This window comes from Puntigrus tetrazona, chromosome 7, assembly GCF_018831695.1.
Source record: "Puntigrus tetrazona isolate hp1 chromosome 7, ASM1883169v1, whole genome shotgun sequence".
NCBI lineage: Eukaryota > Metazoa > Chordata > Actinopteri > Cypriniformes > Cyprinidae > Puntigrus > Puntigrus tetrazona.
The window spans coordinates 21,000,874-21,012,945 of record NC_056705.1 but is presented as its reverse complement, the minus strand read 5'-3'; the positions used below and the strand labels follow the sequence as shown (position 1 = coordinate 21,012,945).

Genomic DNA, 12,072 nt, shown 5'->3' with positions numbered 1-12,072 from the left:
CTTACCCAAACGAAGCCAAATCCCGCGGTGAAATCGCGATCATTTAGGGAGAGATAATATAGCGAAGTTTTTGGCGTAGTTAATATCGCGGCTGGGCGACCTCAGCGGTTCCAGCGCTGCTGACGTAGGATGATGATAAAAGCACATTTGCATATGTGTAACGTCCTCTGTGATTGGTCGAAGTTGAATCGACGCGTTCGGAACAACCGAGACGCGCGTTCGAGTCTTCGAGTCGAGTTTCAGCAAATGTACTTATCGTGTCGCGGAAATGTTCGTCGTAACCTGCAACACGAGCGTACTGAACGCAAAACGTGAGTTAGAGGGTTCAGCGAACAAGATGGCCGCGCCGGGGCGTCGGCCAATCGGCGAGGGTTTTACATCGACGGTGAATCAGCCTATGGTAGTGGAAGCAGTGGGAGGAGAGAAATGGGGAAAAGTTCCTGTCGGCGCCTCTGATATTTGAGCACCTCTGGTGGACCTTTAGGGAACTGCTTCTTGTAAACACTGGCAGGACAAATCCAACAGAAATTGGAACATGTCAAACAGAAAATGTATCGATACATATAACCAAAATTGCTTGTTTTATCTTGCACCCATTTACAATAAGAGTACAATATTAGAAGTGCTGAAAGTGTGTGTATGCGAGGACACAATTAAAGGGACCTTGAACCACAAAACCAGTAATACGGGTCTTTTTTGCTTTAAATGAGATTTATCATAATCTGAAAGCTGAATAATCAACCTTTGCATTGATGTATGGTTTGTTAGGACAAGAGAATATTTGGCTGAGATACAACTATTTGAACATCTGGAATCTGAGGGTGCAAAACAAAAACTTTAATATTAAGAAAAATCGCCTTTATAATTGTCCAAATTAAGTCCCTAGGCAATGCATATTACAAGTTTTGATAGAAAGGAAATGAATTACCTTCATGGAATATGGGCTTTACTTTATATCCTAATGACTTTATGGAGAAAAAAAAAAAAAAAAAAAAAAACCACACATTCCCAAATAGGGTCAACATATACTGCATACAAACAAAAACATTTTATTGTGAATATCCAACCAGTAAATACAAAAATCAGACCAGTTTTATTGTTTATGCATTTATTTGCTTATAACAGTTTAAAAAAAAATACATTACTTACACAGCTGAGCTCACATCAGTATTCTTACTGAAGCTGTCCAAAATAAACTTAAAACAAACAAAAAAAAAAAAATGCATTGTAAAACAGCAAAATTTCTAAAATTTAAACCATCGTAAATTTCTAGATAAATAAATGAGAGCTATGGACTCTACAGAGGCCATTCATTTCATTGAACCGCTCCACTATTTACACATCAAACCCATTTAGATCAAACCGTTTGGACAAAAAAAAATAAAATAAAGTGAATAACATTACCGAACAATAAGGATTAACTTAAGTGTCTTAATGAACAGTATTTGTCTTGCTCTGTATTTTACATTAAAACTATATCATACGCAGGATATTACACAAAAACAACAACCTCAACCCAAATACATCAAGACACAAAATCAAAGCATTCTGTCCCAGTCTGCAAATGTATGTTTAAAAAATAAGAAAAAAAAAAAAAAAAAAAAAAAAACAAGTTTGCAGGGAAAGGAAAATAATGGGGAAAATGTATTAAATCCATCAAATTAAGAGAATTAGAAGATCAATTAGAAGAGCATGACCAAATAAGTGAGGTTGTTCGTTGTGCCTGAAAACATTAACATGTGCAAGTAACAGTACTGACTACAACCATGTCGTCTGTGCGTTCACGCCTCAGCACTGAAATTAACGAGTGGGGTCTTTAGATCTATACTGGGAACATGTCTATAAGCCATTATAGAAGTTTAAAAACGTTTTCTTTTAAAGCTGAGCGAGGGTTTTGCGAATGAAGATGAAGTTCATAGAACTGCATCAGAATTCTATATGTGTGGTTTGACGCAGCCACAGTAGCGTAACGCCCCTTCTGGTGGACAGACAGAAACGCTGAATGTTCACGTCTGAAGTGGGTTGTCCTCTTTGCTGAAGGGCTGAGTGGAACCAGGCTTCACCCAAGACAGCCCAGACACCGGCAGTCCTTTGTTATAATCCTCTGGCCGCCGCTACAACAAGAGAAGGCTATCGGTCACAAACACCAGGGGTTTAATTACCTTTTCACAACTCACATTCTAACCAACCCACAAGTACAGATAGCAGAAAGAGACAACAGGAAATAGAAAAGGAAACGGTGTTCCACAAACACGAGCTCATGCTTTAAATCAAGACATGCATCAGATAGCAGGAAGAAGCCAGTTTTTACTTGGTCGCGGGGAGCAGTCAGGGGAGCGTCACACACTCACTTTATGTGCAAACATCTTCTCTTTTGCCTCTTCATGCACCGCTGGATTCCACGGAGAGAAGCTGCAAAGAGAAAACAAACATCAGATGCGGAAAAACAAATGAGCCAAAGTCCAGTCGGATGATTCAACACTGAACTTTTAACCCCACTGCACTAAAACTCCTGCTTTCATTTTCACAAATAAATCCAAGTTTCAGAAAGTTAGGTTATATTCACGCCGCAAAGCTTCGTGCACAAATCTGATCTTCTGACTGATTTTTATTATATCTAGCCTGTAACTAATAGCTGCGTACACATTTCTGCCTGCCAAAACTAGAATGATTCCACTGAACCATTCTTTTCAATGCCTGTACATAAAATTATTCATATAACATGACAAATGCACAACAGCTGCGATTAACCCTGCTTAGAACACATTTACTTGCCAACACTGACACACTGAAGCACTCATTTATTTGCGGCACAAAATATGACTAAACTAATAAAAATAACTAACTATGCTTTTTTTGCCAGTTATTTAATCTGTGAATTGTAAAATATAGAACTCTACAGCAAAATTATATAGATGGATTTGGTTAAGAGATCTGTGCAGCATCTCTATATAGCCAAGCTGTGAGTTTACTAATTACTAAAAAGTAGTACATTTTAAATCACATAATTGATGAAAAATATAACATTAGATATTTTATTGATAATATTCACAGGGCAGTGGCTCAAAGGTTTTTGTGCTCCCAAATGTGCACACGCTTATTTATATTTTAGGTTTCCATCTTAAAAGAAGCTGTGAGTTATGGTGGCTTGGAGTTCACACTTGGATCTATATCAGACACCCAGATAGTAGATAGATATATACACATAATTTAAAACAGAGCAGATCCAAGAAAATAATGATTTGTGATTACTTGTGTCACAATATGCAATCCGTGTAAGATTTAGTTTATTGCCCCAGTGTAAATAAAGCCAAAGACTGTAATTGTAGAGGAAAACTTCAATATCTTCAAAACACAACATCCGAGTGTAGTACTTGCCTTATTGCATAAGGGTCATCTATCTTGGGCTGATCAAACAGGTGACTATTGCATAGCTTGACACTGTCTACCACCTTGCATTTGAAAAGCTGGATGTCTTTGTCATACCTGCACAGAAAGAACCAATATTAGTAAGCAATAGCAGTACAGTATATTACTACAGAAAGGCACAGCTAAGAGGAAGTGTGTGTGTGTGTGTGTGTGTGTGTGTGTGTGTGTTAAACAAGCTTTCATCTTGATGCGTGAAATCAAGCCTGAGGTTGGAATAAGCCTGTAAGCACTACAGGACTTCAGACACAGGAAGTCAAAAAACAAGCGTATTCTAACGCAGGCAACAGACAAGCACATGAGAAAGATATTGTGGTTACTTCATTTCACCAAAACAGAAGCAACTTCAGTGGCTGACACTTGTTTGGTGTATGTTCAAACTGTGGAGACTGAAAATAAAGAACACAAACTATTACTCACAGCACTGCAGCCTCTGGGTTGAGTGGATCCATGGTGTTGATCTTATAGAAGATTGTGCGGGCGTACATAAGGACCTGCCAGATGTGATTGTGGTTTCGCCTGAAAATTTATATACATAAATAAAAATGCAATGCTTTTCCAATAGTCACATAGTACATAAAAAAATGATTATTTACGAAACCTTATGACAAGTGTCAATACAGCAAATTTGTATCTAAACAGACCTCCATTTGGTGAAAGCTCTCCTCACATCCAGCTCCCCAGAGACTGGGTCCACTAGTGGGTGGAAAACCGGGGTGTCGAAAACAACCCTCTGAAAATAAACACGCACAAATGTAACAAAGGAATATATTAGCTCCTTGGTGGCAGCATATTCCTGAAGATTTTGAACAAATTGTTGCTTGTCAGATAAGCAGTTATTATTATCATTATCATCAGTAGACGGTACCATGACTTAAACATCCAAAAATGAAACTCTGCCATTAATCACTCACCCTCATGGCAGTAGATGAAATGTTGAATAAATGATTTTTTTTGGTAAACAAAAAGTATTTTCGTAGAGTCGCAAAATTTAAAGTTGAGCCACTGATGTCACACGGACTATTTCAACGATGTCCTCACTACTTTTTGGGACTGGGACCATTTCGATCTTGCTGCTATCGATGCAGGACTGCTCTTGAATTTCATTAAAAATATTTGTGTTCCAAGATGAACAAAGGTTTTACAGGTTTGCAAACACAAGAATGAGTAATTAATTATAGAATTGTAATTTGAGGTAAACTACTCTCAGTTGTTTGTTAATTTCTATGGCTTAAGAAAACCAGCATGCATGTAAGAAACTGATAGATGTAAATAAAAATCTCTATTGACTTGATAATGTGTCCAGTAATTATCGGTTCCTTAACACACCCTGATGTCGTTACATCATACAGTTACAGAATTCAGACTGAAGTATTTCCACATTCCATTTGTACTTGTAAAAGAGACTAATCGCAAAGTTTCACTTTACTATGACCAATTTAAGCAAGAGATTAGCAAGTGAGGGATAAAAAAAAATAAAAAAAATTGTAGTCTTCAAATTCTATATATATATATATATATATATATATATATATATATATATATATATATATATATATATATATATATATATATATAATATAGTTGTATATTTTTTGGTAGAGAGTAGAACTGGCCTCCTAAATATGCCTGGTTTATCCCAAGGTGCCTTTCTCCATTCCTCTCCAATATCAAACTTGGCTTTCTTAGATGTTGCTTTCTTAGATGTCTTTGACTGCACAGATACTATTCAAGGACATTGATTCAGTGGTGTTCAATTAATGAACATGTAGCAAAACCTCAGTCATTGTTCAGCAGAAAATCCAGTGGAAAAATGTGTGGAAATTGTATAGTACACTTACAGGGCAGTCTCCATCGGGGTAGTTATCAGGAATGTAGACGGTGAACTTAAACACACCATCTTGGTACAAGCCATGTCGAATAAAAATCACACCAAACCACACTGTAATAAAGACAAGACATTGATGGATACTTAACGGAGCAAATCAGCAATCTAGCAAATCAACTTAACTCTTCAACTTCGTTATTAAAACATTGATCATTTCACAGGTAAGTTAACTGATCATCCAAAATGAGCACTAAAACACTTTTACTACTGCTGTGCTCCATTCAAAACAGGGCTCCAGAAAATAAAAAAATATATATAAATTAAAAAAACCACAGATGAAATCAAATTAAACCCTACGGCTTGTGACAATACGCTGAGGTGTTAAGACACAAAATGATCAGTCTGTGCAAAACAAAAAAAACTGGACTTGCATCTGAAAGCATCAAACGAAGGTACCTTGTCTGGAGCCCTGCAAAAACAGCTGTGGGACTTTTCTAAACGTCTTTATTGATTTCTGTGGTCTGATTTCTTTCTGTTTGGCAGATGCATAAAGAGATAAAATGCCAATCCTAGTATGTTTTGCATGTGTGAGAACATGTTATATTCCATTTCATTAATCATGCACATCTTCCTGGACACCAACATCGTCACATGACACTGCAACACCATTTTGACAGACACAGAACTCTATACAAGGTTGCAAGTTAAATCAACTGCACATTCTGTTGCACTTTTCCAAGCAGGAAGTTGAAAATTCTTTTGGAGTTGAATGGAATGCAGCATAAGAACATTCTGTATGAAAGTATCTCAGAGAGAACAGAGAAAGACGTGCTTACTTAGTGCTGATCTGTATGAAGGCTGTACGTAAATGCCAGGGAGCTTCTGCTTGATCACCAACGTGCTGCAACGGACACACGGTCATAATTGTACATTTCAAACATACACCTTAAAATATGCTGCCAAACTTAAAGTAATAGTTCACCCAGAAATAAAAGTGGTCATTTATTCACCCTGAAATAGTGATCTATAAATTTCTTTGTTCCGCCGAACACAAAACCCAGGCTGTTTTGGGTCACCACTGACTTCCAAAGCATTTTTTTTATGCATTTAATTTTTTTTCCTGTTATGGAACTTAATAGTGACCCAAAACAGCCTGGCAACAAAACTTTTCTCCAAATATCTTCCTTTGTGTTCAGCAAAACAAAGAAATTCATACAGATTTGGAACAATTTCAGGGTGAGTAAATGATTTATATATTATCGTTTTAGAAATCAACTTTACTTATTTAACTTTTTTAACATTTTATCCAAACTGTAGTCAAAGTCTGTGGAACCTGGGGCCTCATTTATAATGCATACACTCAGATTTGGTCGTAGAGTGCATACGCTTAAATCCACAACAGCGCTCATTTTTATAAAAACACGGAAACGTGCTTAGCTTAACATCAGGGTCTGAGCAGATGTACGCATTTTTATTGTCAGAGTATTGCAGATTTTAGAAAATGTAAGCTGCTCTTCCAGCACGCTGCACCAAATTATGATGACTAGGGATATTTTGTGTTAATTAAATTTATTAGGAGCCGTTTACAAGCAGAGAGTTGAAACCATTAATTTGTGCACAAGTTCAAGATTACTTGTGATTCACAGATTTCACATGCAAGAGATGCACGATTTCTGTTCATACGTTCATTATATGAATCATAAGTATGCATATTGGTGAAATTATTACAAGATCAAATTTAGGATGGTTTCTGGACAACATTTTATGAATGAGGCCCCTGATTTTTTGTTAAGTTATTCATAAAATAAAAACAGCACAACTTACAACTCAGCAAGCAGCGAGTACTCCAGGTAAAAAGGGCCATATGAGGCATGTGTGCCATTGGCTGACTGTGTAGAGGAGGCTGGCGAGGCGGCTTTAGTGATGGGGACGGCATTCTTCGGGATGGAGGGAAGCTGCTTTTTACCAAACGGTGGACGAGCTGGACTGGATTTCTGCTCCCCTGGACCACCCTGCTCCTCACCATCAGATCTCTGGGTAAACAAATTATATTTGAAATTAAATTTTATTGTTCTAATTTTTTTTTATGATGTTTTAATTGTTTTAATTTGAATCAGTTCTTGGAATTAAAAAAAATAAAATAAAAAAAAAAAAAAAAAAAAGGGTGATATGCTACAAATGCAAAACATAAATCTCACTTTTATTTTGAACATAAGTGAAATGTGATGTTATACTGGAAATCAACTACAAGCTTCTTTCTTACACATTTGTTACTGATTATGCCTTCATCCACCAATACATATCTAGCACTGTTAATGCATTTTAACATTTTAATTCATTACACAGAATTCCACATTTTCTCCATAAATAAGCAGAGAGAGAATCTTGGCCTGACTACAATTCAAGAGACTTGGGGGGAAAAGAAAAAAAAAAAAAAAAAAAAAAAACAACAACATTCCCCAGAAATTCATGCCTAGGGCTTACTGAAAAGAAAAACTAATACAGCAAACTGATTCAGCTATTCAGCACACAGCCTATAATAACGCCAATGACAACAATATAAATCAAAAATACAGTCAAATACACCCTTCAAATAAGTTAGTAACAGCTAGTTCAAGTGTCTCAAACCACACAAAGAGCAGTTGGGTCATGAGTCAGCATTTAATAAGAAAAAGCTGATTTTAATGCATTTATGACAGCTGAGATGACCTGCAACACTCAAGTCAGGACTACACCTTTGTAGTTTTTTTTTTTTCAAACAACCTGACTTTCAGACTTTAGCAAGCAATTAAAAACAATAATTCCTCAACAAATCAGAATTGACTAGCCTCCATTGCTCTGCAGTCCTCCTCCAGTTTGTGACTTTAGAGAGGCTACACTGTACAAAATCACCTTTAGACCCGAGCCTTCCACGTGATTTCTCAGGGAAGTCACCAGTTGTAAAACTTACAGAGAACAGTCATTTAGACTTCAGTTAAAGTACACCGGTATTGTTTATGCGTTAATGTCAGACTAGATCTCAATTTTAAAATTAATAACAACAACAACAACAATAAAATATTCTTCATAATCAATATCATAATCAAATACTGATTTAATAGCACATTGTCTGTCACAAGAAATCTTGTTAACCTCACAAACTGATCAACCAGCTAGTTTAATAGGCCAGAAATAAGTGATAGGATAAAGAGTTTGATTTGTTCATAATTCACCTTACGACCAGCGTTTGTCGACATGCTCCAAAATGGGTTCATTACTCATTGAGCTCTCGTTGGGTGTATGCTTGCTCACTGTTTGGTGGCATCCGAAGAATTCACTGTGAGAGAAAGAGACAGACAGAGAGAGAAAGAGAAAAAAAAAGTGCTGATGAGAGCTTGGACATTTGAAGAACACAATGGGCAACCTGATGCTTTATGGCAGCTGGTGGCAATCCAATCCCAACTAACCATGTTGTTGTCAGCACTAGTGAAAACTTCAGTGAGCTACAGTCTATGTTACAGAGCACATTATCATCCTAAGAGACTCCTACTCTAGAACTTTAAAAGGCAGGGGTTTTTTTCTTATACATCTGTATATACACACATTTCCAATTTTCACGAGAAGTTACATACGTTATTGATTTATTAAAATGTATTGCATTTCTTTGACCAGATCTAGCAGACACTAACCTCAAGCCCACGAATTGTCCAAGTAGCTCATAAAATTATAAACCGGGTGAGGGAAAATCTAGCTGTAATATTATACAGTGACAGATGTCAACGCCTGAGACACTGGACGAACCCACATCTACTAGAAACCAGAACTCTGACTCACCGTAAGACAAAAATATTGCCTTTATTTCTTCCTGACACCCACTGCAGGAAGGTAACCGATAACATTTAGTGAAGTGTTCTCTGGGTGAAAACAGTTTTTAAAGCAGAGTTCGCGTTACTGTCACGGTATTTGTAATTGGACTAGGCTAGCATTTATTTAGCAAAACCTCAGTAACTAACGGGTTCCACTTACCTGAGACAAATAATGTCACCTGGCTGAAGACATGTTATACGGTACTTTGTTTAAATAGGAAACAGTTTGAAGCTATTTTTTTATTCTATACAGTTGACTAAACCACCGTTCGACCCTGTTATCCGAATAATCTCACGCAAATACCGAACACACCTCTAACTAACTTGACAGGAAAAGGCGGGACATAAACACAAGTGAGAGTCCGTGATTGGCTGTGATCGTGAGTGGCAAGTCATTTGCCCTATCAAACGTTCAATACAGCAATACGCAAGGTTAAATGTCTCCAGGTTAACGTCTAGAGAGCAAATATTTGGCACATACCGATCATTTTAGATGGAAAATAATGCGTGAATGACATCAGCCGCAAAGTGTACAGCGAAAATGGATTTAAATCAGCTGATAAAAGACTTGCTTATTATGTTGTCATCTCAAATTAGAAGCTGAGCGTTTTAACGGACGTGAGTTGTGGATTTGAGCTCACAGTACGATACACACGGGCATATCTACCTTAAACGTTCATAAACATTTGTAAATCAGACTGGACTTTAATAAACTTACCGTGCTAAACTCAGGGCATTTCACGCGCTTTTAAAACATGTAGTATCCACCCTCACCGCTGACGGACGGCACGGAATGTGCTCGCGCTCTGTCATTGGCTTAAAGAGACTCACGGTGCACTCTATTGGTGCATTTCCCTGTCAATCATGTCAGACCAAGGTAGTAAATTCCGATTGGCCTTTTTAATCATGCTTTTGTGTCAATTCATTAAACAGATTCATTGGAAGCTATTCATACATAATGAGGTCAATTTATTACGAGCTTTAGTGTACCTAGCGTCAACCATTGTTTTAATTTAAGGCAAATCACTCGCTATAGCAATTTGATTATAAAATATTTCTTACATTTTATGTCAGCCTTTATAAAACCAAAACATCAAATATTAACACCGTTGGAGAATAAAAAGAGTGGACTATCAGTTCTCTTCATATATTAAACAATAAAAAGTTCTGCGTTTTGAGGCATTATAAGAAATGTTTGGTGATATGGATTTCTAGAAAAGAAAAAAAAGGTTAAGAAGCAAATATATTTTCAGCGTACACAGTTGTTGGTAAGTGCATTGAGTGATTTTGCAATGTCCCCTTTAGGACAACAGAGGGAGTCAAATGCTAGGAATCAGTGTTACTCTCCTCTAGTGACTGCCTAATTTCATCTTTAAATTTAAATTTAATCACATAGGCTTTTGCTTCGGAAGTCAGTAGTGTCATTATCAAAACTGTCAATGATGATTTCATTACATAGTCACAATAATAGATTACATATAGACAGCTTCATAGTGGCCTACAGTAGCATCGGTGTTCTTCCTACTGTAAAATTTGGTACCTGACATTTGATTGATTGATTGATTTCTTGAGGGATATGCCTAATAATAATTTATGAGGAACAGAGAGAAAAAGAAAAAGCTAATTTACTGCTTCACTGATTTACCTAATTGAGGAAAATGACATTGTCCAGAACTGAAAGTGGAAGCTAATTATTGACTTAATTATTGTTTAATTATCTAATTCCATTTTGTTTTTCAACGCAGTCTGCTAATAAAAGTAATTGGCCTGTAGTTTCTTGATGCAGCCAGTAAACAAAGCAAGGTCACTGACTCGCTGACAAAGTGAATTTGACTGGATTTTAGTGGCATTTCCAAAATGTAAATGTTGGACACGAGAAAGGTGATTGCACTCGGCCTGAAATGCAAATACCCTCTGGCCTACCTGAGCTGGATGAGTTAAGCATGTTGCCAGCAAAGAAAATTAATGTTTGCTTTGTTCAGCAAATAAAATAATGTGGCACAGTCTGGTTTCAGCCTGATATTTTTAATGTCTTTCTGTAAGAACAAGTCAGCACTGAAGCTTGTATATGTTTTGCTGTGAAATAGTAGTAACAATATTTGTATATAGTTTTCTCTAGGCAACAGTGGTACTGTCTCTTATATAGGGATTGTAACGTAGCCTATGAGTTCACCTAATGAGGTCTTACCTAAGAGGAAGTGTTTTTTGTGCTCTCATTTAGTCTACTTAAAAAGCCTTTTTTGAGAAGACTTTAAAATAATGGATTTCCAGAAGCTTTTCACTTTGCTTAGTCCATTGTTTAAAGTGAAAAAAGCAATATATGTGGGTTGGCTGGGGTGTTGTTTTGTCCTTTTTTGTTAGTACTGATTAATGTACCAAACTTTCTAAAAAGCAGACACTCAGTAGGCCATTGTGTTTGAAACCGCAGATGAAAAATATCCTGTGCTCATCCTCTCCATCACTCTGTGTCTCCTCTGAGACACCAAGGGCCTGCTTATTCTGATCTGCAATTTGGTTTAAATGACAGTTAAAAATTGCAATTGGCAGCCCCCCAGTGAAATATGCCACGACAGCAAAAGCCATAAAGCAGGCAGAACGAATGACTTCACGTCTACATAATAAGTAATAACAATGTTAGTTTGAATAAGAAAAGCCAGAGCCGGATTCAGATGCAATATTCATTGTTGGAATATGCACGACTGGGGAGAGGAAAGAGGAGGAAAAAAAGCATCAACTGAGTCCCACACACAGCAATAGTCTTGTCTTATCCCTTAGGCTATGGCCTGGCTAGCACCTCAATGCAGCAATTATTTGCTATAATGACTGCAGTTCAAATAAGCCCAGAGATTTTATTAAACCAAATGAGGAAATCTTCAGTGTATTATCACCTTGTGATTGACAGTGACAAGTGTTGGACCGGCTCAGATGTGAGTGTGATGAAGAAGCTCTCGGCAAAGCTCTCAATAATGTTCC

The 12,072-nt window shown here is 37.0% G+C and overlaps 2 protein-coding genes across 10 annotated transcripts in view; both read right to left on the bottom strand.

Annotated features, from left to right (window-relative positions):
* The window catches only part of chd9 (chromodomain helicase DNA binding protein 9), a 55,657-nt gene extending 55,366 nt beyond the window's left edge, over positions 1-291 (bottom strand). For 3 of the 5 annotated variants that reach the window (XM_043245580.1, XM_043245583.1, XM_043245581.1), the window contains exon 1: positions 6-291. The gene's annotated coding sequence lies outside the window, so the exon portion shown is untranslated. The remainder of the gene's footprint in view (positions 1-5) is intronic. The other 2 variants (XM_043245576.1, XM_043245582.1) reach the window with 1 other exon arrangement.
* Positions 292-1,091: 800 nt separating this feature from the next.
* Positions 1,092-9,926, bottom strand: LOC122349606 (akt interacting protein). Of its 5 annotated transcripts, none has more exons than XM_043245714.1 (11): positions 9,260-9,420; positions 9,068-9,147; positions 8,467-8,570; positions 7,079-7,287; positions 6,091-6,155; positions 5,268-5,368; positions 4,071-4,159; positions 3,847-3,945; positions 3,379-3,486; positions 2,352-2,412; positions 1,092-2,114 (listed from the first exon to the last, which is right to left on the bottom strand). In XM_043245714.1, the coding sequence occupies exons 3-11, from the start codon at positions 8,506-8,508 to the stop codon at positions 2,007-2,009; spliced, it is 882 nt and encodes a 293-aa protein (XP_043101649.1). In that variant the 5' UTR covers positions 8,509-8,570; positions 9,068-9,147; positions 9,260-9,420; the 3' UTR covers positions 1,092-2,006. The 5 variants fall into 5 exon arrangements, with proteins under 5 accessions (XP_043101649.1, XP_043101650.1, XP_043101647.1 ...); XM_043245715.1 differs by having other exon boundaries at positions 9,068-9,108; positions 9,260-9,419; XM_043245712.1 differs by lacking the exons at positions 9,068-9,147; positions 9,260-9,420 and adding an exon at positions 9,818-9,926.
* Positions 9,927-12,072: the final 2,146 nt, after the last annotated feature.

Bases quoted from the DNA above. Each gene is read 5' to 3' on its own strand.
- LOC122349606 (XM_043245712.1), bottom strand. From the start codon at position 8,508: ATGAACCCATTTTGGAGCATGTCGACAAACGCTGGTCGTAAG. The intron at 7,288-8,466 runs GTGAATTATGAA...TTGTTTACCCAG, and splicing joins CGACAAACGCTGGTCGTAAG to AGATCTGATGGTGAGGAGCA. The intron at 6,156-7,078 runs GTAAGTTGTGCT...TGTCCGTTGCAG, and splicing joins TACTCGCTGCTTGCTGAGTT to CACGTTGGTGATCAAGCAGA.